Source organism: Papio anubis, chromosome 20 (assembly GCF_008728515.1).
Source record: "Papio anubis isolate 15944 chromosome 20, Panubis1.0, whole genome shotgun sequence".
Taxonomy (NCBI): domain Eukaryota; kingdom Metazoa; phylum Chordata; class Mammalia; order Primates; family Cercopithecidae; genus Papio; species Papio anubis.
Window position 1 is genome coordinate 45,292,920 of NC_044995.1, and position 23,955 is coordinate 45,316,874.

The window sequence follows — 23,955 nt, forward strand, 5'->3', positions numbered from 1 at the left end:
GTCATTGGTTCAGCACGAGTGCCTCAGTCGTGTATTCTGTCAGCGCCTCCACCTGTGGCGTGGGGGCCCTGGCCTTCCTGAGGGTGCAGTGTGACGGGGCAGAGGCAGGAACTCTCCCAATTTATGATCAGGGAAGCCCTCCTGGGGAAGGGAGCCCCAGGGGAAGATTGTGGTGTGGAACTGGAGAGAGAGGTGGTGGTCTGGGGAGTGCCATCAGGGCTGGGGCCGCATCTGCTTTTCTTACCGCTGAGTCCCCAGTGTGAAGCCCAGGGCCTGGCGCATCACAGGGGTTCGAGAAATACTTCTTGAGTGATGTGTTGATAAAGGAATGAGGGACTTGCTGTAGCGAAGCGCTTCAGGGTCAGGAGAGCCCTGGCTGGGCTGGTGACCCCTCTACCCTGCAGTATGGGGGTCCTGGGAGCTCCAGGGGCCACAGGAGGTGAGCCGCGCACAAGCGTGGGTGTGCTTAGGTTGAAGCAGCAGCTTCCCGGGAGCCGGGACCCTGGCCCTGAGCCTGTGAGTGGTTTGCAGCCTAGTGGGGAAGTGATGGGCATTGACAGCAGTAGAAGCTTTTCATTCTGAAGGGATGCTCACCTCCGATTCCCTCAGCCTGCAGCTCCCCTTTGCCTCTGCATTTCTCCTTTCCTGAGTCTTCACCTTCTCCGCTTTTCCTTCCTCCCTCTCTAAGCCTCTTAGAGGGTGGCCGCGGAGGCTCCTGACAGCGGCAGATATTTATAAAGCGCTTCCTAATTGTGGGGACACGTGCCATCTATCGAGCACTTCCTGCCCAGCCCTTCGTGCGCCGGATCACGTTTTCTTCTCGCCACAGCCCTCTTGTGCAGACAGGGAGATGGGCCCAGGGGGCAGGCCGCTGCCTGTGCTTACAGCAGGGTGGGCAGGCTGGCCCGTGGGCTGGGTCCGGCCACTGCCAGTGCCGCCTGTTTTTATTGGTGCACGGCCATGCCCGCTCGCGTGGGTGTCGCCTGTGGCTGCTTTCGCGCCACGTCGGCAGAGCAGAAGCCTGGCTGCCACTCCTGCACCAGGCCCTCTTTCCTTTCTCTGGCGGCATCCACTCCACTTCTCCTTCACCAACCCCTCCCCCACTCCCCTTTTCTCTGTCCCCGGAGCTCAGGGATGGGCCCTGGATGCTGATTTCCATCCACTTTGAGACTGTTGATTTCACCTTTGCTCCCCACCATGTTGACACAGCACCTTCTCCAAGCTCCAGGTACCTGGAAGATGGGGTCATGAGTGGGGCTCACTCTCAAGGGTTCGTTTTTTGTTTTTTGTTTGTTTTTAAAGAGATGGGGTCTCGCTCGCTGTGTTGCCCAGGCTGGCCTTGAGCTCCTGGCAGGCGCGTGCCACCATGCCAGGCTTCAGTGTCAGTTTGTAGGCAGCCTTTAAATTAGTAACTGAGCCCTGTTTGTTGTAGTCTGTCTGTGGGGCCTGGAGACAGATAGCAGCCCCATCAAATGTATCAGAAAGTAAACTCCCAGCTCACACGCTGTAGCACTGAATAAAACTTGAGAGAGGGAGTGAACCTCTTAAAGCACTCCAGCCTCTGGAATGATACTTGAGGTACTTAAAAAGTATCTTTTACTTCCGAGGCGGCTTACATTATCACAAATCAAACTGGGCAGAAACATGTAAGGTACAAAGTTGCTGTTCCTGGCCTCCTTAGTCCTCCCTCCCCGGGGCCATCTTCCTAGCCCTCTCTGGACTGTCTTCACAGCAGCTCATTTGCTTCTTATTTCTTGAAAATGTAGACAATACTTACTGATTTACCGGCTTGAAGGGTTAGAATTTATCCCAAAGTACCCCCTTTTACCCACTGTCTTCTCTAAGTTTTTAATAGTCCAGTGACTCGCTTTTGCGTTGGTCGTCTTTGTGACTCTGAATGATGATGTGAGCCTGTTTACCTTTGGGATCCTTCACAGCAGAGTCCCACGTCACCCTTTTTAGGGAGTCCTCTGGCTGCCTGGGCTAACTCGCAGTTTCTTTGCCCAATACACCCACACAGCCATATGCTTCTTAGCCTTTTTTTTCTGCTTTGGTTTTCTCCTTAGCACCATCTTAACATCTTGTACATATTACTTCCTTATCTTGTCCATCCCTCTCCCCACCCCATGTAAGAGGTTTCTATCAGTTTTGTTTGCTGCTACATGCTCGGTGCCTGCAGGGATACAGTAGGTGCTTACTAAGTGTTTGATGACTGAATGGACCCTTGCACCTGATCAGCTTTTGTTAGTGTTTTCTGACTCTCCACTGAGGAAGGCAAGGCCACCAGTACCCTGTCTTTTTTTGACCCTGCTGCACCCCTCCTTTTGAGGCTACACTGGACGTTGTTAAGCTTGTTGATGAAGACGAAGACCTTCACTCCCCGGTTGTAGATTGACTGTAAGAGTTGGGAACTAGCAGTAGGCAGCGTTGACGTGTTTGACGCTGCCACCGTCAGGCTGGTTGGGACGGCAGGACTTCATTCAGCCTCTTTTTCCCGTTTCCCGAACTCTGGGCCACTCCAGGGAGGAGGCTCCAAGTCAGGTCCATGGCAAACGGGTTCTTTTTGGTCATTTTTGGTTAAAATTTGGCCCTATTTTAGCTTGCTTCACATTTGGTCTGTGGCTTTTGGAATCCCCCCTTACTTCTCCTTTTTGTGTTGTGTCTTTATCAATACCTTCATTTTCCCCCCATTCTCTCAATCATTTCATTTATTCTGTGGCTTTTTTTTTTTTTTTTTAATTTTTTGGCTGGGCATGGTGGCTCATGCCTGTAATCCCAGCACTTTGGGAGGCCGAGACGGGTGGATCACCTGAGGTCAAGAGTTCAAGACCAGCCTGGCCAATATGCTGAAACTCTGTCTCTACTAAAAATACAAAAAAATCAGCCGGCTATGGTGGCTCATGCCTGTAGTCCCAGCTACTCAGGAGGCTGAGGCAGGAGAATCGCTTGAACCCGGGATGCGGAGGTTGCAGTGAGCCGAGATTATGCCAGTGCACTCCAGCCTGGGCGACAGAGCGAACTATGTCTCCAAAAAAAAAAAAATTCTTTTAGAGATGGGGTGTCACTATGTTGTTGCCCAGACTGGACTCCAACTCCTTGGGCTCAAGCAGTCCTCCCACCTCTGCTTCAGGAGTAGCTGGGATTACAGGTGTGAGCCGCCTCACCTGGCCTTCTGGCTTGTTTGTTTTGTGAAGTCCTCTGAGTGTTTCATGCTGCTTCTCTGTGCCTTCCTTCTCTGATTACAGTGGACTGTTCTCCAGCCACCCCTTTAGCCACCACCCTGGGCCTTTTCTCTCCTGCTCTCCTGAGGTGGTTTGTTTATTGGCCTATGTTTTGGTTTATTTTCTCGTTTTGATTTATTTTCTCGTTTTGGTAGAGCTGTTTCTCAAGTAATATCCCAAGAGATTAATTACTTAAGACATTTCTGGCCAGGCTCAGTGGCTCACGCCTGTAATCGCAGAACTTTGGGAGGCCGAGGCAGGTGGATCACCTGAGGTCAGGAGTTCAAGACCAGTCTAGCCAACATGGCGAAACCCCATCTCTACTGAAATTACAAAAATTTAGCCAGGGGCGGTGGCGGGCGCCTATAATCCCAGCTACTCGGGAGGCTGAGGCAGAAAAATCGCTTGAACCTGGGAGGCGGAGGTTTCAGTGAGCCGAGATCATGCCACTGCACTCCAGCCTGGGTGACAGAGAGAAACTCTGTCTCAAAAAAAAAAGACAGACAGACATGTGGGCAGTAAACCCTTTGAGTCCTAGCATATTTGAAGATGCCATTATTCTCTTCTCACAGTGGAATGGTGGGTTGGTTGGGTGTAATTTTGTGGTTTGCGAATTACAGATCGAGAATCCCTGAGCTGAAAATCCGAAATCCAAAACTTTTTTTTTTTTTTTTTTGGAAACAGAATCTCGCTCTGCCACCCACCCAGACTGGAGTGCAGTGTTGTGATCACAGCTCACTGCAGCCTCAACCTTTGGGCTCAAGCAGTCCTCCTGCCTCAGCCTCCCAAGTAGCTGAGACTACTGGCCCACCACCATGCCCAGCTTTTTTATTTTTTGTAGAGACAGGATTTCACCACGTTGCCCAAGTTGGTCTTGAACTCTTGGGCTTAAAATCTTCCCGCCTCGGCCTCCCAAAATGCTGGGATTACAGGCGTGAGCCACCATGCCCGGCTCAAGATCCAAAACTTTTTTTGAAACGGAGTGTCACTCTGTTGCCCAGGCTGGAGTGCAGTGGCGCGTTCTCGGCTCACTGCAACCTCCACCTCCCGGGTTCAAGTGATTCTCCTGCCTCAGCCTCCTAAGTAGCTAGGACTACAAGCCCCCACCAACACGCCTGGCTAATTTTTGTAGTTTTAGGAGAGACGGGGTTTCACCATGTAGGTCAGGATGATCTCAATCTGCTGACCTCACGATCCGCCCGCTGCGGCCTCCCAAAGTGCTAGGATTACAGGCGTGAGCCACCGTGCCTGGCCAAGATCCAAAACTTTTTGTTGTTGTTGTTGAGATGGAGTTTCGCTCTTGTTGCCTAGGCCGGAGTGCAATGGCACGATCTGGGCTCACCACAACCCCTGCCTCCCAGGTTCAAGCGATTCTCCTGCCTCAGCCTCCTGAGTAGCTGGGATTACAGGCATGCACCACCTTGCCTGGCTAATTTTGTATGTTTATTAGAGATGGGATTTCTCCATGTTGATCAGGCTGGTCTTGAACCCCTGACTTCAGGTGATGCACCCCCCTCGGCCTCCCAAAGTGCTGGGATTACAGGCGGGAGCCACCGCACCCGGTCAATTCAGAACTTTTTGAGTGCTGACATGATGCTTAGAAAATGCTCACTGGAGCATTTTGGATTTCGGATTTTCGGGTTAGGGATGCTGAACCAGTGGAATGCGAATATTCCAAAGTCTGAAAAATCCCAAGTTCACAACACTCCTGCTCCCAAATGTTTTGGGAGCACGTATCACTTAGCGCTGTGAAGGCGTTGTGTTAGTATCTTCTGGAAAGTCTGATGCCATTTGGTCCTCATCCCATTACACGTGACCTGTTTTTTTCTGTGGAAACATTTAGGATGTTTTTAGGACGTTTGCTTTATGATATCATGTGTTTTTTTTTTTTTTTTTGCTGCTGTTCACTATGTTTTGTGACATTTGAGTGTCCTTCATTTTAGCTCTGAAAGTTTCCTTCTATTTATTTGACAGTTTCTTTCCGTTTATTTCCTCTCTTTTCTTCTTTCTGGGATCCTCATTTTATTTCTTGTTTTCTTTTTTCTTTTTTTGAAACTGAGTCTTGCTCAGTCACCTGGAGGGCAGTGGCACTGTCTTGGCTCACGGCAACCTCAGCTGCCCGGGTGCAAGTGATTCTCGTGCCTCAGCCTCCCGAGTAGCTGGGGTGACAGGTGCGCACCACCACGCCTGGCTAATTTTTTGTATTTTTAGTAGAGAACGTTGTCCAGGTCAGCCTTGAACTCCTGGTGTCAAGTGATCCTCCCATCTCGGCCTCCCAGAGTGCCTGGGATTACAGGTGTGAGCTGTGGTGCCTGGCTGTAATTTTTCCTGTTAGAAATATCTTATTTTTTTGTTGTTGTTGGATGTATATCTCCTTGAATCTGAGGACATGGACTCTCGGTTTTTATTTTTTTTACTTTCTTTTTGTCAAGCTCTCTGGGGTCTCCAAATTATTTGTCTCCTCGGGCTCTTTCCTCCTGGTGGGAGCTCCTGAGCGTTCTGTGCTGGGAGGGTGGGTTCCGCTCATCCACAGACCTGAAGGCTCACAGGCCTCCTGATTTCCTAATGAGTAAGGCCTTCCTTGGGGTCTGGTTTCCACGCTGCAAGCTTCAGCTTCCCCCAGATCGTTGGCTCCTTGAGACACGGAGTCATCTCAATTTTCCCAGAGGGAAACCTGAAACTTCCTGGGCGGGGGGAGGGCGCGGGAAGGGGAATGGGCAGGAGGGAGGATGGGCAGGAGGGAGGGATCCCAGGGCTCCTGTCCCCAGGGCAGCCTTTCAGTTTGCCCTTTTGTTTTTTTTAATAACCGCTTTATGGAGATAAAATTTACGCATCATAAAATTCATTCTTGTAATGTGTACAGTTAGCGTTTTCAGTATATTCACATAGTTGTGCGGCCATGACCACTGATTCCATCATCGCTGTCTAATTCCAAAACATTGCTGTCACCTCAGGGAGAAGCTCAGGCCCTCACTCTCTTGCTCCCACCCTCCTCCCCCACCGTGCTCCCTTTCCCTCTCCCAGCTTTCATCCTCACTCCTGCCCTCTGCTCAGCCAGTCCAGGACCTTCAGCCTTCTGGCACCAGTGGCTGTCCCTGCCCTACGGCGCCCCCGTAGCAGACTCTGAGCTGTCACCTCCTCATCCTGCCCCTTGCCCAGCGTGTCCTCGTCCGACTTCTGCCTTCCAGAAACTCGCAGGTGGCTCAAACCTCTTCCCTCCTGCCTTCACTCTCACGGCCTTATTCCTGTCCTCTTGATTCATGTGGGCTCTGAGGCAGGAGAGTGGGCCGGTGCGTCTCCCTGGTCTCCCCCGTTGGACTGAAGACTATCCCCGGCGCTTGGCCGACTGCCGTCCCTCTTGGCACTGTCTGGGGGGATAGAAGTTCTCTAGGTTTGGAGTACCCGTCACAGGACAGGATTCCTTCCTTGAAGGGGTGGGGACCATGAGATAAGATGTGACAGTAGATTTGGGAAGCATGTGACCTGGAAGTCAGAGGCCGAGGGACATGGGGTCTGTTTCTCGAAGGAGGTGGCCCTGCTGTGGGCCTTTGTGGCTGGGTGGGATTCAGACTATGGGTGGGTGGGGAGAGGACGGGGCATGGGTGGAGTCTGAGAGCAAATCCCAGGCCACTGCCCATGCCCGCGCCTCCTCTGCTGGGGACAGGCCACCCTTCCTCTGTTCTGCCTCCACTTTCCTTCCCAGGTTCAGATTAAGTTTTCAGGTGTGTGGCCCCATACTGCACTTTGTTTATTTATTAGTTTTTTTAACGGAGTCTCACTCCGTTACCCAGACTGGAGTGCAGTGGCGCAATCTTCGCTTACTGCAACCTCTGCCTCCCGGGTTCAAGCGATTATCCTGCCTCAGCTTCCTGAGTAGCTGGGATTACAGCCATGCGCCACCATGCCCAGCTAAGTTTTGTGTTTTTATTAGAGACGGGTTTTCATCATGTTGACCAGGCTGGTCTTGAACTGGCCTCAAGTGATCCACTTGCCTCAACCTCCCAAAGTGCTGGGATTACAGGCGTGAGCCACTGCGCCCAACCCCCTGCTGCACTTTAGACCAGCTTGGCAGTGTTTAAGGGATATAAGATGCTTCCGAAAGGAAGTGTTAGGTTCCATTTCAGGCCCTGGGGATGTCACACTCGGTGATATGGAGCTTATCGTCTAGAGGTGGAGATGGAGGGAGACAGGCAAAGTGAGCACGGAAGTCCCGCGGTGGAGGGGTACAGGACACCGGGGAGCCTGTGGGGGCTCAGAGCAGGGCTCCCAGAGGAAGTGAGCTGGGGATTTGAGAGGCTCAGTGTGGCTGGATCGTGGGATCTGGTGCTGGGCTGCACAGAGCTGAGGCGGAACGTACCTTGCGGGTTGTATAGGACAGTGGGGAGCCCTCCCTCAGTGGGCGCAGTCAGAGGATTGGTCATTCCCAGTGCAGAAGGTGCCTCGGAAGGAGCCTGAGGCTGGACGAGAGAGGCATGGCACCGGGGCAGGGCCGAATTCCAGAGGGGCTTTGGGGTGGACTTGCTAGCACTTGGCCTCAGGTGAGCCTCTGGAGAGGATTGCAGTGGACTGGGGTCTAGGGCCAGTGGTGGGCAGCTGAGTCCTGAGTGGCGAGTTGCAGGAGAAGGTGGCGGGGGGACTGGTGTGTGGAGGGGGGTTGGTGTGGGGTGGGCCTCATCATTGGAGGTCCCCAGTCCACCATCCTGACAGGATGTCAGAGGAGCGGGAAGGAGAGTGGAATGGACACTGGGGCACAGGCGCCTAGGCCGGCCTCCCTCAGGCTGCAGGTGCTCCCTGTAGAGCCAGAGTGCCCTGCAGGCGGGGCTGCTCCTCATCACAGGGCGAGCATTGGTCTGAGGGCGATGACTCCCCCGGGAGTAAGCACTGAAGGCCAGGGGCATCTTCTTTTTTTTTTTTTTTTTTTTTTTTTTCTTTTTGAGATGGAGTCTCACTCTGTCGCCCAGGCTGGAGTGCAGTGGTGCAATCTCGGCTCACTGCAGTCTTTGCCTCCCGGATTCAAGCAATTCTCCTGTCTCAGCCTCCTCAGTAACTGGGATCACAGGTGTGCATCACCACATCCGGCTCATTTTTGTATTTTTAGTAGAGACGGGGTGTCACCGTGTCGGTCAGGCTAGTTTGGAACTCCTGACCTCGTGATTCGCCCGCCTCGGCCTCTCAAAGTGTTGAGATTACAGGCGTGAGCCACTCGGCCAGTCAGGGGCATCTTCTTGGCCTCTTTGATCATCCCAGCCTCTGACTCTGTCTGACACAGACAGTGGGGCGTGAATGAGTGAATGGAGCGGATGTCGTCTCTACTGTCGTTTGGGAGTGTGTTTTTGATTCGTGTGCAGACCCTGATGTCAGGCAGTGGTGTTCAGAGCTCCCAGCAGGGCAGCCAGGGCTACCGTTGGTCTCTGGGGAGGCTGTGCCCACCTCGGTCCAGTTGAGCAAGCCTTGCACAGACGTGGCATGTAGGCAGGGGCCCTGTTCAAGGCTGTCCAGTCAGCCCTGTCTTCGAGGTTCCCAGGTCATCACTCCAAACCTACCCTCCTGATAGATGTTGTTTGCCGGATTCAAGCAATTCTCCTGCCTCCGCCTGGGTGATAAACTACAGATGATCGCCCACCTCGGCCTCCCAAAGTTCTGGGATTACAGACGTGAGCCACCATGCCCAGCCAGTTTTCTAGCAATGTCTGACCCACTTAAGAATTACCTTACTAGTGCAAATATGTGTGTATGAAGTTTTTTAGCAATGAGCATTATGCTAAGTGAAAGAAGCCAGACTGACTGGGCACAGTTACTGAGGAGGCTGAGGCAGGAGAATCGCTTGAACCCAGGAGACGAAGGTTGCAGTGAGCCGAGATCGTACCATCGTACTCCAGCCAGGGTGAGAGCAAGACTCCGTCTCAGAAAAACAAACAAGCAAACAAAGAAAGCCAGACCCAGAAGACAGAGACTGCATGATCTCACACACATCCAGCAGTTAAAACAGTCACACTGAGAGAAGCCGAGAGTAGGAGGGGTGGCTGCCAGGGGCTGGGGGACGGAGAGGTGATAGTCAGAAGGTACCGTTGTTCGGTTTTGCAAGGTAAGTTCTGGATCTGCTGTATTGCAGAGTCCCGATAGCTGACAATACTGTAGCATACACTGAAATTGCTAAGAGGGCAACTCAGTGGTCTTCAAAGACAAAAACAGTGAGAGAGAGCAGAAGGAAACTTTGGGAGGTGATGGATATGTTCACGGCCTTGGTGGTGGTGATGGTTTCACAGATGTACACACGTCCCCAAACTCATCTAGAGGTGGGCATTAAATACATGCAGCTTCTTAACCTGTCAACCAGACCTCAGTAAAGTGGGGAAAAAACCGACACACAGTGGCCAGGATTTTTTCCTGTCTCCCAGTCGTAGTTGCATCTAGAGGGGGAAGCGAGGGACGCGGGATTTGATCTCTACGGCTCTAGATTTTTTCTTAAAGTGAGAAGACACTGCTTCCATGGTGCTTTCCTAGTAATAACATACGGGTCAAAACATTGATGGTTTATTCTGGGGGATGAGATTATAGGAGATTATTTTACATATATTTTGCTGTTTATTTCAGTTTTGTTTTTTTTTTTTTGAGACATGGTCTTGCTCTGTCACCCAAGCGGGAGTGCAGTGGCACGATCATACCTCCTGGATCAAGCGATCCTCCTGCCTCAGCCCCCCGAGTAGCCCCTGAGACCACAGGCACACGCCACCACGCCTGGCTAATTTCTTACAGAGACAGGGTCTCACTGTGTTGCCCAGGATGGCCTCAAACCCCTGGGTTCAAGTGATTCTCCTGCCTCAGCTTCCTAGAGTGCTGGGATTACAAGCATGAGGCACTAAGCGTAGTTTTTGTTTGCTTGTTTGTTTTGGAAACGTAGTCTCACTCTGTCACCCAGGCTGGAGTGTAGTGGTGCGATCTTGGCTCACTGCAACCTCTGCCTCCTGGGTTCAAGTGATTCTCCTGACTCAGTCTCCCATGTAGCTGGGATTACAGGTGCTTGCCACCATGCCTGGCTAATGTTTGTATTTTTAGTAGAGATGGGATTTCACCACGTTGACCAGGCTGGTGTCGAACTCCTGACCTCAAGTGATCTGCCCGCCTCAGCCTCCCAAAGTGCTGGGATTACAGGTGTGAGCCACTATGTCCGGCCTTTTTTTTTTTTTTTTTAAATCTTTTTTAATCTCTGGGTTCAGTGGGGTTTTGTTCATGCCGCTTTGGAATGCTTTTATTAGGTACTAAACTGGAACCCAGGAGGAGGGTCCCAGCCGCCTGAGGCTCCCCCATCTCCCAGCGTGTGCATCCGTGGCGCAGCAGGTGCCCAGCGCCCGTGCTGGAGGTGGTGACAGTAGAGTGTGTGGCCCTGCCTGCTGGGTTTCATGTCTCACCCAGGCCACACTTACTGACATTGACCTGAGTTGGGTCAACTTGTGCAGCCTTCTCTGGCCTCAGCCTCCTCGTCCTCTGCGGGAGCAAGGGCCCCAATGGCAGGCTAATGTTTCCTCTCACTTCTGCTGACCACACCGGTGGCTGAGTCTCCTTTCTCCTCCTCTTCCCTGCTGTTGTATGCCTAAGATCCCTTTGCCGTGGAAGTCAACCCTGTCACGGGGGCTCAACCTACTGAAAAGCCACCCCCTGCGAGGCCAGCCAAGCCCCTGGGAGGAGGTGGTGGGGTTGAGGGGTGCAGTACTGCTGCTGGCGACCGGGCCTGAAACAGGCAGGAAGCTGATGCGTGTGTTTCTTCCTTTTCTTTTTAGTGTGCAAGGAGCCCCCTTACAAAGTGGAGGAGTCGGGGTACGCTGGCTTCATCATGCCCATCGAGGTGCACTTCAAAAACAAGGTAGGATCCCTGAGGGGAGCAGGCAGGTCGCCTCTCTGTGGGAGCCCCTGCTCCGGGTGCCACGGCAGTTCACAAAACAGGCCGGAGACCTGGCCGCTGCCCATGCACAGGCGTTCCAGTGAGGGCTGCGGGGAGTGCTGGTCGCCATCTCCATTCCTGGGGACATCAGGGGCCAGGACACAGGTGGGTTCGTGACAGCAGGTGGGCGTGCCCCTTGGTCCGCTTCTCTCGGGGAGCTGCTGGGCCACCTCCTGTCCAGTTGCCTGGAAAATGTGCCGGCAGTGACATCCCCTGTCAGGACCAGCTTCCTCGACGGTCCTAGAGGGTTAATATCCGGGCCATGTGTAGTGACTGAGATCGAGAAATAGCTTAAATATCTAATTACGGTCCGATTACGGTATGTCTTCTGGGCAGAATCTTTGATGAGCTTCAGAATTAACGAAGCAAACTACATATATGAAACTTAAAGGAAAAAGGAGTTATCTCTATCCAGAATGTTAGCGCGGGTCATCCGCGTCATCTGGAGTTACCTCTATGCGGAATGTTAGCGCCGGTCGTCTGCGTCATCCGGGTGGTGGGACTGCGGGGGTTTTGTTTCCATTTTCTTTCATCTGTAGTTTTTCACCTTTTTTTTTTTTCTTGGCTTAATAATTAAAACAACTCAGAGCCTGCTCCTGTTCCTCCTCCCAGGCGTCACCACAGGGCCAGCGGTGACATTTCCTGGCTCGTGGCTTGTCCACCGCCGGCTGCTTTCCCACAAGTGCAGCTGGACTGGCATGGAGGCAGCGCTGGGGAAGGAGGTGTCCCTGGGAGGCCTGTGGACGCCGGCCCGCTTGGTTACTGAGTCCCTGGTTTGTACCTGGCCGTGCCGGGCCGCATGGCTGCCGTTCCACTTTTCCACAAACCCCCTGGCACTAAGGGCCTTGAGGAGAGGCATTTGGCGTGCGGCCCTCCTAGGAGCCGGGTGACATTTCAGCCGGTGCACCTTGGCCAATTTCAGATGCAAGGCCTCGCCCAGGGTCCAGTTCACAGAAACCTAGGTCATTCTGAGGCTTTGTTGGAGTTGAGGCCCCACTGGGAGAAAAGCCGAACCTGCCTGCAAGTGGGCCTTCTGGGGGGTGAGTGGTCCCGGCCCTTGGGCCTGTGGGGCCACCCCCCTGCCAGGTGTATCCCTGGGCTCCCAGTCTCCCCAGCTCCATCCGGTGAGCGTGCGGAAGGGGAATGAGAACAGCAGCCCCCTCTTGGGGCGGTTGAGGGGATTGCTCGAGCCTGTCTGTGGAAGGTGCTCCGCAGCCCAGGCACTGGTGTTCTAGCGGGTGGCTTGTGGGGCCACCGTCTGTGTGGGCAGTTTAAGCTCGCCTCTGGGGTGACTTAGATTAAAGTCCTCTGAGGTTCAGAAGCAGTTTGGGCCAGCAAGGCTTTTTTTTGTTTGTTTTTAGAGACAAGGTCTTGCTCTGTTGCCCAGACTGGAGTGCAGTGGTACAATCATAGCTCACTCCATCCTCAGCCTCCCAGGCTCAAGTGATCCTCCCACCTCAGCCTCCCAGCCTCCTAAGTAGCTGGGACTACAGGAACGTGCCACTGTGCCCAAGCTCAGGGAGGTTTTCTGTGTTCCCAGACACCTGTCTGGTCCCTGACACAGCCTTCAGCCACCTGAGGACTGGTGGCATCCATTCCACTTCCCAGCGCCCTCAGGCAAGGGGCTCCAACTGCTGCCTGGCTCTGCCATGGGCTGCCCATGGATTTGGTGGCAGGTGGGGCAGGGGCTGGCCAGTGCTGTTTGCTGCTTGTCATCCTTGCTCAGTAGGGACACCTTCAGGTGAGATGCAGGTTGGCCGCTCCCAAATGTGGCAGAAACCCACAGTGTGGTGCCGCCATGCGCAACGCAGCAGGGGCCCTAAGTGGCTGCTGCTCAGGTGGCCCCACCTGATGTGTCCTGCAGCTCTCAGCTGAGGCTGAAATGCAGACTCCAGGGCTGTTTCCGTCCTGAGTTCCTGAGGCTCCACCCTTGCATCCTGCCCCTGTAGAGAAAGGAAGCGGGGGACCATTTGGCCATAGGATTGTTACTGCTGGGCCCAGCATCCTCTCCTGTGTGGGGGTGTCAAGAGGACAGAGAACCCTCTCTGAATCCTGCCTGCTCTTTCGGGATCCTGGGGGCTTCATTTAGGGTGTGGGGGCGTGTGGTTGCATGGGGGGCATGGGACCCCATGTTCCTCTATAGCACTTGTTGCCTGGTTCCTCTGAAAGGCCCCAAGTGCGGTGCCGGCTCCCTCGGTGCCCTTCAGCAGGAGCGTGTGTACTTCCGGCAACCTGCGGTGACATTGTTGGGTTAAATTGTTTTCTTTTTCTTTTTTTTTCTTTTCTTTTTTTTTTTTTTGAGATGGAGTCTCGCTCTGTCGCCCAGGCTGGAGTGCAGTGGAGCGATCTCGGCTCACTGCAACCTCCGCCTCCCGGGTTCACGCCATTCTCTTGCCTCAGCCTCCTGAGTAGCTGGGACCACAGGTGCCCACCACCATGCCCAGCTAATGTTTTGTGTTTTTAGTAGAGACTGGGTTTCACTGTGTTAGCCAGGATGGTCTTGATCTCTTGACCTCGTGATCTGCCCACCTCGGCCTCCCGAAGTGCTGGGATTACAGGCCTGAGCCACCGTGCCCGGCCAATATGTTTTCTTTAAGTCTGGTTTATCGAGGTATAATTTACATATAGTAAAATTCTCCCATTTTAGATGTAGCAGGTTTTTCAAATCTCAGCATGTGCTTTCATTGAGCCCTTTTGGAGGATGGCCAGTTTTTCTGTTTTTCCTTTTCTTTTTTTTTAAGTCGTATTTCTTGGTGTTTATTTGTCTGAATAATTCCTGCAGAAGCCGTGTGGCTGGGCCGTTCTGCCATGAGCCTGTGCTGAGAACTGCAGCGCTCCCCCTCTCTTAGGACAGAAGCCAGCTGCTTCAGTGTGCTATGTGCCCCATTGCCTGGGAACTTTCTCTTCCTGGGGTGGTTGTAGAGGGTCCTGCACTGGGAGTACTGATGGCCCCATGGCAAGGTCCAGGGATGCAGGTCCTCCTCACAGTGGCAGGGGTGTGTGTGCCATCCACAGGTGGAGGAGATCCTGGATCCCGAGTCACTTGGTCAAGCCCCAGAAGTTGGCAGAGCTAGGATTGGAACCAGCTCTTTGTAAGCACACACCCGTTGCCTGAGACAGGCATGACCTAGAAGCATGATAGTGCTTGATGAGTTTCGGTGCCGGGGATGGGAGTGCTTCATGGCTGCAGGATTCGGAACACGATTAGGGACAGGGTCATAGTGCATGGGTTTGCTAGCGGTTTTTCTACCTGGTGTAGCCAGGGCTTGTGTTTGGTGGTTAGCCACGGCTTACTCCTCAGTGGGAGGTCGGGAAAGTGGAATAAGGAGTAAACAGAGGTTGGTGACGGAGTGGATTTGGGGAGGTGCTGATGTGTCTGGACAGGGTAGGGAGAGAGCTGCAGAGACCACAGTTTGGAGGTGGACACGCCAGGGTTCAGTCTCATAGCCTGACTGTGTCACCATGGGTGGGTCACTCCTCTGGGCCTCAGTTTGTCTGTCCATAAGATGGAGTTTCTGGCTGCGTCTGCTTCTCAGGAGTCAGGAAGATTAAGAGGGAGACAGCAGGTGCAGCACTTGACCCGGGGCCCGGCACAGCGGGCATTTCATCCATTTGTTGTTGAAATGGTATCGGCTCCTTCCAGTCAATCTGGACAAGAAAGTTCAGTGGAGAAAGGGAGCCTCAGACCTCGGAGGGCCCAAAGGAGGTTGAGGGTTCCTGCAATGAAAAAGATGTTGTTTGGCTTCTCCCGTGAGTGTGGCTCTAAGACCAGAGCAGAAAATGTGCTTTCTCAGACAGCTCTATTCTTGTATAAGTGTGTGGCTTGCTCAGTGAGTGCACTTGACCTTGAATATGGCATCGCCTGTAAAATGAAGGAATTGTGCTTTATGCAGTGTTAGGCACTAGAACTTAACTGAGGCTGCATTTTGTTTGACCTGTTGGTAGGATGTTCTTTTTTTTAAGACGTAGTCTCGCTCTGTCTCCCAGACTGGAGTGCAGTGGTGTGATCTCGGCTCACTGCAAGCTCCGCTTCCTGGGTTCACGCCATTCTCCTGCTTCAGGCTCCCAAGTAGCTGGGACTTAGGGCGCCCACCACCACACCCGGCTAATTTTTTTTTGTATTTTTTAGTGCAGATGGGGTTTCACTGTGTTAGCCAAGATGGTCTCGATCTCCTGACCTCGTGATCTGCCCACCTTGGCCTCCCAAAGTGCTGGGATTACAGGTGTGAGCCACCGCGCCCGGCCGGTGACATGTTCTTTTACAGAAAAATCACTCCTTTCTCTCAAGGAAAAAGAAATTGGAGGGCCTCATCTGATTGCAAAGTAATACATGTGTGTTGTGAAGTTTTTCCCAAGCAAGAGGACAGTGTTGTCTTGCTTGACATCCGCTGGGAACATGCGTGTTGGGCAACTCAACCTTTTTGCTGTTCTGGGTGTGTCCGCAAAAGACAGTAAAAGCCGACAGTATCGGTTTGGGGTTTGCAAATGAACTTCAGTGAGGAGGTAAATTCAAAAGTATGGAATCTATGCAGAATGAGAGACAGCTGTACCATTCTGTGTTTATCCATTCATCTGTGGATAGATGTTTGGGCTGTTTCTACCCATTTGCTATGCGGAATAGTGCTGCTGTGAACGTGTGTGTGTGTGTGTGTGTGTGTATACGTACTTGTTTGAGTGCCCGTTTTCAGTCCCTCTGGGCGTATACACCTAGGAATGGAATTGCCAGCTCATACAACAATTTTCTGTTTAGCTTTCTGAGGAACTGCTAAGCCGTTTTCCAGTGGCTGGACCCTGTCATAGTTCCACCAGCAATGTGTGAGGGTTCCTGTTTCTCCAGATCCTCAGCAATGCTTGTTTTCTGTTTCTTAAAAATTATAGCCATCCTTGTGGGTGTGGAGCTGTAACTGTTGAGGTTTTTATTTGCATTTCCTTGATGACCTGTGATGTTTCACATCGTTTCACATGCTTGCTGGCTGCACGTATCTTTTTCTCAGGAAATGTCTAGATATATCCATTGCTCATTTTTGTTTGTTTTTTTCCTAGCTCTGTTGGCTAGGCTGGAGTGCAGTGGCGCCATCTCAGCTCACTACAACCTCTGCCTCCTGGGTTCAAGCGATTCTCCTCCCTCAGCCTCCCGAGTAGCTGGAATTATAGGCTCCCGCCACCACGCCGGGCTAATTTTTGTATTTTTAGCATTGATGGGGTTGCGCCATGTTTGCGAGGCTGGTCTCGAACTCCCGACCTCAAGTGATCCATCTGCCTTGGCCTCCCAAAGTGCTAGGATTACAGGCGTGAGTTGCCCATTTTTGAATGCCCGTTGCCCATTTTTGAATTAGGTTGTTTTTGTTGTTGTGTTATAGAAGTTCTTTATATATTTTGGATATTAAACTCTTACAGGGTATGTGATTTCAAATATCTTATCCCCTTTTATAGTTTTTTTTTTTTTTTTTTACGTTCTTCATAATGTCTGTTTTTTCAGCAACATCTCACTCTGTTGCCCAGGCTGGAGTGCAGTGATGTGATCTTGGTTCACTGTAACCCTGACTTCCTGGGCTCAAGCAGTTCTCCCACCCCAGCCTCCCAGCTGGCTGGGATTACAGGCGTGAGCTGCCACACCCAGCCCTGATAATGTCCCTTGTTGCATGAACGTTTTAAATGTTTATGACGTTCTATTAATCTGTTTCTTCTTGTCACTCACACCTTTGGTGTCAAATCTGTGACTCCATTGCCAAATCTGAGGTCGTGAAGGTTTGCCCCATGTTTATTTGCACCCATTTCATAGTTGTAGTCCTTATGCTTAGATAGTTGATTCATTTTCGAGTGAACTTTCATATATGAAGCGAGGTAGAGGTCTAACAGTATTCTTTTGCGTGTGGTTTTCCAGGTGTCCCAGCACCATTCACCGAAGAGACTGTTGTTTCATTTATTTATTTGAGACGGAGTCTCGCTCTGTCGCCCAGGCTGGAGTGCAGTGGCCGGATCTCAGCTCACTGCAAGCTCCGCCTCCCGGGTTCACGCCATTCTCCTGCCTCAGCCTCCTGAGTAGCTGGGACTACAGGCGCCCGCCACCTCGCCCGGCTAGTTTTTTGTATTTTTTAGTAGAGACGGGGTTTCACCGTGTTCGCCAGGATGGTCTCGATCTACTGACCTCGTGATCCGCCCGTCTCGGCCTCCCAAAGTGCTGGGATTACAGGCTTGAGCCACCGCGCCCGGCCCGCAGAGACTGTTCTTTCACCATCGAGTGGTGTTAGAGCCTCGTTGAAAATCAGTTGGCCATAGATTTTGGGTTTAAAACTGGACTCTGAATTCTGTTTCATTGGTCTGTGTGTCTGTGCTTATGCTGGTGCCATACTGTTTTGATTACTGTAGTTGTATAGGAAGGTTTTTTTTTTCTTTTTTTTTTTGTCAGAGCCTTGCTCTGTCACCCAGGCTGGAGTGCAGTGGTGCAATCATGGCTCACTGTAGCTTTGACCTCTTGGGCTCAGGCAGTCCTCCCACCTCAGCCTCCCAGGTAGCTGGGACCACAGGCACGTGCCACCACATCCAGCTAATTTCATTATTTTTGTAGAGATGGGGTCCCATTGTGTTGTGCAGGCTAGTCTTTTTATTTATTTATCTATCTTTTTGAGACAGAGTTTTGCTCTTGTCCAGGCCGGAGTGCAGTGGCACGATCCTGGCTCACCGCAACCTCCGCTTCCCAGCTTCAATCGATTCTCCTGCCTCAGCCTCCTGAGTCGCTGGGATTACAGGTGCCCGCTGCCATGCCTGGCTAATTGTTTGCATTTTTAGTAGAGACGGGGTTTCACCATGTGGGCCAGGCTGGTCTCGAACTGACCTCAGGTGATCCACCTGCCTCGGCCTCCCAAAGTGCTGGGATTACAGGTGTGAGCCACTGTGCCTGGCCCAGGCTGGTCTTGAACTCCTGGCCTTAAGTGATCCTTTCGCCTTGGGCCCCCCAAATGCTGGAATTACAGGTGTGAGCCAGCGCGCTCAGCCTTGTAGGAAGTTTTGGAATTGGCAAGTGTGAGTCCTCCAACTCTGTGTTTTTTTTTTCCGTCTTCAATATGACTTTGGTTATTCTGTGCCCCTTGTGATTCCATATGAATTTGAGGTTTGACTTTTACATTTTTGCAAAAAATTCTATTGGAATTTTGATAGAGATTCTATTGACTCTAGTCTTTTTTTTTTTTTTTTTTTTGAGACGGAGTCTTGCTCTGTCACCCAGACTGGAGTGCAGTGGCACAATCTCGGCTCACTGTGAGCTCCGCCTCCCGGGTTCCCGCCATTCTCCTGCCTCAGCCTCCCAAGTTGCTGGGACTACAGGCGCCCGCCACCACGCCCGGCTAATATTTTGCATTTTTAGTGGAGGCGGGGTTTCACCATGTTAGCCAGGATAGTCTCAATCTCCTGACCTCATCATCCACCCGCCTCGGCCTCCCAAAGTGCTAGGATTACAGGTGTGAGCCACCACGCCCGGCCTTGAATCTAGTCATTTTTGAAACATCTTAGCAATATTAAGTCTTCATTCCATGAACAAGGAATGTCTTTCCACTTAATTAAGTCTTTAGTTTCTTTCAGCAGTGTTTTATAGTTTTCAGTATACCTGAGTCTTGTACCTGCATGCTTAAATGTATTCCTAGGTTTTTTTGGCTTGTTTTGTGTTGAGGCAGAGTCTCTGTCCGTCACCCAGGCTGGAGTGCAGTGGCACAGTCTTGGCTCACTGCCACCTCTGCCTCCTGGGTTCAAGCGATTCTCCTGCCTCAGCCTCCCGAGTAGCTGGAATTATGGGCGTGTGCCACCATGCCTGGCTAATTTTTGTATTTTTAATAGAGATGGAGTTTTGCCATATTGGCCAGGCTGGTCTCAAACTCCTGATCTCAAGTGATCTGCCCGCCTTGGCCTCCCAAAGTGCTGGGATTACAGGCATGAGCCTTAATCTCATGTGCCTGGCCTTATTACACTGTGCCTGGCCTTATTCCTAGGTATTTTATTCTTTGGAATACTATTCCCTTTTTGGATTGTTCATTGCAGGTGTATAGAAGCACAGCTGATTCTGTTTTTCCTGTAGACCTCCTCTGTGGACAGCACAACCAATTTTTGTGTATTGATCTTGTACCCTGCAGCTTTACTGAATTTATTAGTAGCTTTAGTAGGGGTTTTTTTTTTTTTTTTTTTGGCTTCTTTGGGATTTTCTGTCTATAGAATCATGTCATCTGCAAATAGAGGTTCCAGTTTGGATGTCTTTTGTCAAAGTCTTTTTCTTGCTTGTCTGCTCTGGCTGGAACCTCCAGCACAGTGTTGAATAGCAATGGAGAGAGTGGGCATCCCGTCTGGTTCCTGATCTCAGGGGAAGAGTTTCCAGCCTTTTTCCATTGAGTGTGATGTCAGCTGTGAGCTTTTTGTAAATACCCTTTATCAGGTTAAGGAAATTCCCTTCTAGAAGAAGGAAAAACATGTTTTCTCCACTTACAACATTTCTGGCACCAAATGTGTGGGTTTCTCGGACATTGCAGTTCTCCAGTTCTCTTCAGACCCCACCTGGGGGTCCTGCAATTGAATTCAGTGTTGTTATCCACGACCTGGAGTTAGCGCAAGCTCCCAGGTTAAGAGCCCAGTTTCACAGGACAGCCCCCACTTCAGATGCCAGTGGCAAGTCCCCCACTGCCACCTGTACTCAACCGGCCATAAACTGGACGTTCTCCCTCCTTATGTTCAACAGTTCTCTATAATGGCTCACAGAACTCAGGAAAACATTTTACTTCCGTTACTGGTTTGTCGTAAAGAGTGCAATTCAGTAATGACCAAACCTTGCTACATGGGGCAGGGTATGTGGGAAGGGTGCCGGTGTTCCATGCCCTCACACAGGCCAGCCTGGAAGCTCTTGGAACCCCTTTGTGTAAGGTGTTTATGGAAGCTCCATTGTGTGGGCATGATTGATTAAACCATCGGCCATTGGTGATTAAACTAAATTTCCAGCCCCTTTGCCCTCCCTAAGAGGTCAGGGGGTGGGGCTGAAAATTCCAGCTGCGTATCACATGATTGGTTCCCCTGGCAACCAGCCCCCATCCTGAAGCTATCTAGAGGCATTCAGTCACCAGGCATCTCATGAACAAATGTAAAGATGCTCGTATCACTTCCAAGATTTCAAGGATCTTAGAGGCCTTTGTGTCAGGAACCCAGGACTAAGACCCAATATTAAAACAAAACAGGCTCCTATCACCACCATCTCTCAGAAAGTATTTTAGCAGCTTGGTGCCAGGACTAGGAGTAAAGACCAAATGTATATATTTCTTACCATGTCACACCTTCTTTTCCTAGCTTGCTGAATGATGTTTTTCTAAATCATGCATAGGTGTTGAGTTTTGTCAGATGCTTTTATCTGTCTCTATTGAGAAAATCATGTCGTTTTTTTCTTCCTTTTATTAATGTGCTGTATTACCCTAATGGATTTTCACGTAGGAACCCCCCGCCGCCTTGCATTCCTGGGATAAATCCCTCTTGGTTATGGTATATAATCTTTTTAGTGTACTGTTGGATTGGATTTGCTAGTATTTTGTTAAGGATTTTTGTGTCTGTATTCATAAGGAACGTTGCTGTGTGGTTTTCTTGTGGTATCTTTGTCTGGCTTTATTATCAGGGTAACGCCACCCTCATAAAGTGAGTTAGGAGGTATTCCCTCCTATTCTAAGTTTTGGTAGAGTTTGAGCAGGAATGGTGTTTGTTCTTTGAATGTTCCATAGAGTTCGGTGAACCGTCTGGTCTTGGACTTTTCTTTTTGGGAAGTATTTGATTTCTGATTCCATCTCTTGTTATCAATGTGTTGAGATTCTTCACTTCTTTTTTTTTTGAGATGGAGTCTCGCTCTGTCGCCCAGGCTGGAGTGCGGTGGCGCAATCTCGGCTCACTGCAAGCTCCACCTCCCGAGTTCATGCCATTCTCCTGCCTCAGCCTCCCAAGTAGCTGGGACTACAGGTATGCCCACCATGCCTGGCTAATTTTTTTTTTTTTTTTTTTTTTTTTTTTTTAGTAGAGATGGAGTTTTACCATGTTAGCCAGGATGGTCTTGATCTCCTAACCTCGTGATCTGCCCACCTCGGTCTCCCAAAGTGCTGGGATTACAGTCGTGAGCCACTGCACCCAGCCCCACTTCTTCTTGATTCAATTTTAGTAATTTGCTTCTAAGGTTATGTCTTATCTACATTATCTAGCTGGCGTATAGTTGTCTATAGTATTCTCATAATTCTTTTAATTTCTATAAGATTGGTAGTTCCCACTTTTATGTCTGATGTGGGTTATTTATGTTCTTTTTTTAAAATACTAGCCAAAGGTTTGTCAATTTAGTTGATCTCTTCAAAGAAACTTGATTTTATTGATTCACTCTATATCTTTTATTCCCTATTTTATTTCTGTTCCTTTTCCTTCTGTTAGCTTTGAGTTTAGTTCTTTTTCTAATTCCTTAGGGTGTAAAGGGAGTCACTGATTTGAAGTCACTCTTATTTTTGAATGTAGGTGTTTATACCTTTACATTTCGCTGTGAGCACTGTGTACACTGTATTCCATATGTTTCGATATATTGTGTTTTGTTTTCATTATCTCAAAAGTACTTTCTAATTCTCTCAGTGATTTCTTCTTTGACCCATTGGTTGTTGTATTTGTTGGGGTTTTTTCTCCAGACAAAATCAATAGGATACATAGATAGATACCCAGATACAAGAGGGAACTTATTGGGGGAAGAGCCTCGCGTGATTGTGGAAGCCGAGAAGTCCTATGACAGGCCACCCGCAAGCTGGAGACCTGGGCGGCCGGCAGCACAGCTCCCCGCAAGCTCAGACGCCCCCACAGCAGGGAAACCCTGGTGTAATTCTCGCTGGGAGGTCGAAGGCCTGGTACTGACGGTGAGGCCGGAGTCCTAAGGCCACAGAGAGAGACAGGCAGATGGAGAGACTGCCATCCCTGACTTCTTGTCCCTTTAGAGACAGATCGCCATTTCTCTCTCTTTTTTGTCCCTTCTGGGACCCAACCAGTTGGATGGTGCTGGCCCACATTGAAGGTGAATCTTCCCTACTTAGCCCACTGACTTACATGTCAGTATCCTCTGGAAACACCCTCATAGACACACCCAGAAACAAAGCCTTACCGGTTCTCTAGGTTCTTTTTTTCTTTTTTCTTTGTGATGGAGTCTCGCTCTGTCACCCAGACTGGAGTGCAGTGGTTCACTCTCAGCTCACTGCAGCCTTGACCTCCCTGGGCTCCGGTGATCCTCCCACTTCAGCTTTCCGAGTGGCTGGGACTACAGGTGTGTACCACCACGCCCAGCTAGTTTCTTTTTTCTTTTCTTTTTTTTTTTGTTTTTGTTTTTTGTAGAGATGGGGTTTTGTCATGTTGCTCAGGCTGGTCTTGAACTCCTGGGCTCAAGCGATCCTCCCGCCTTGGCCTCCCAAAGTGCTGGAATTATAGGCATGAGCCACTGTGCCAGGTCCTCTAGGTATTTCTTGATTCAGTCAAGTTGACATCTAAAATTAAAGCCTCTCATCTGGATTTGGTTCTTCTTTCTTCTTTTTTCTAACTCACCGTTCCTTTCTTTTCTGTAGCAGATATGTGGATGTGTGTTTACTCGTCCGTGTGTCTCTACCACGCAAAAGTAAGCTTAGGACCAGGGTTCTGCTTTTGTTCTCAGCTGGCGTCTAGCATGGAGGTGGCACTTGTTCAATATTTATTAAATGAGTACTAAATGGATGAACCAGATTCATTCCAGACGGGGTAGCTATTGTACGTCCAAATATCAGAAAAGCTCCTGGCACAACCAGTGAATAAGTGCTGCCACCCCCCCCCACCCCAACGTTTTTAAGAAGGGAGGTGAAATTCACATGAAATGAAACGAACCATTTTAAAGCACACAGTAAGTAAAGTGGCATTTAGTACATTCGTGGGGCTGTACTACTGCCGTCTCCTTCTAGTTCCAGAGCGGTTTCATCACCCCGGAAGGAAACCTTGTGCCAGTAAGCAGCTGTTTCCCGTTCCCCGCCTCGCCACCATTCCTGGCAGCCACTGATCTATATTGTGTCTTGGTGGACGGGCCCATTCTGGCAGTTTTATGTAAATGGAGTCATACAGTACGTGACGTTTGCGTCTGGCTTCTTTCCTCCTTTCTGCCGTGTTTGTGAGTTCATCCGTGTTGTTGCATATGTAAGAACTGCGTTCCTTTTCATGGCCAAGTACCACTCCGCTGTGTGGCTGTCCCACACTTTGTTTACCCATTCATCTGTGGACGGCCATGCAGGCTGTTCCCACCTCTTGGCTGTTATGAATAAGCACTGCTTTGAACATGGCTGTGCGTGTATGTGTTTGAGTACCAGGTTTCAATTCCTTTGGGTATACAGTTGGCCCTCCATATCCATGGGCTCCGCATCCATGAATTCAACCGACCACAAACAGAAACTATTTGGAAAAAAAAATCCACAGAGTTCTAAAAGGCAAAACGTGAATTTGCCAAGGGCCGTTGAATCCACAGGGATGCAGTGATGTGTAGGCATTGTATTCGGCATGATGAGGGATCTAGAGATGATTTCAAGTATATGGGAGGGTGTGCATAGGTTATGTGCAAATGCTACTGTTTTATATAAAGGAATTTGAGCCTCTGCAGACTTTGGTATCCAAAGGGTGTTCTGGAACCAATCCCTCACAGTTCTGAGAGATGACTGTATACCTTAGAGTGGAATTGCTGGGTCATATGGTAATTCTATGTTTAATTTCTTTGAGGGAGTGCCAAACTGTTTTCACAGCAGCCAAACCATT

The 23,955-nt window shown here is 50.4% G+C and overlaps 1 protein-coding gene across 2 annotated transcripts in view; it reads left to right on the forward strand.

The window, feature by feature from the left end:
• MLLT1 (MLLT1 super elongation complex subunit) overlaps nucleotides 1-23,955 on the forward strand; it is a 75,001-nt gene that overhangs the window by 9,829 nt on the left and 41,217 nt on the right. For both annotated transcript variants that reach the window (XM_003914748.5, XM_009193290.3), the window contains exon 3: nucleotides 11,000-11,082. In XM_003914748.5, coding sequence (XP_003914797.1) covers nucleotides 11,000-11,082 — 83 coding nt within the window. The remainder of the gene's footprint in view (nucleotides 1-10,999; nucleotides 11,083-23,955) is intronic.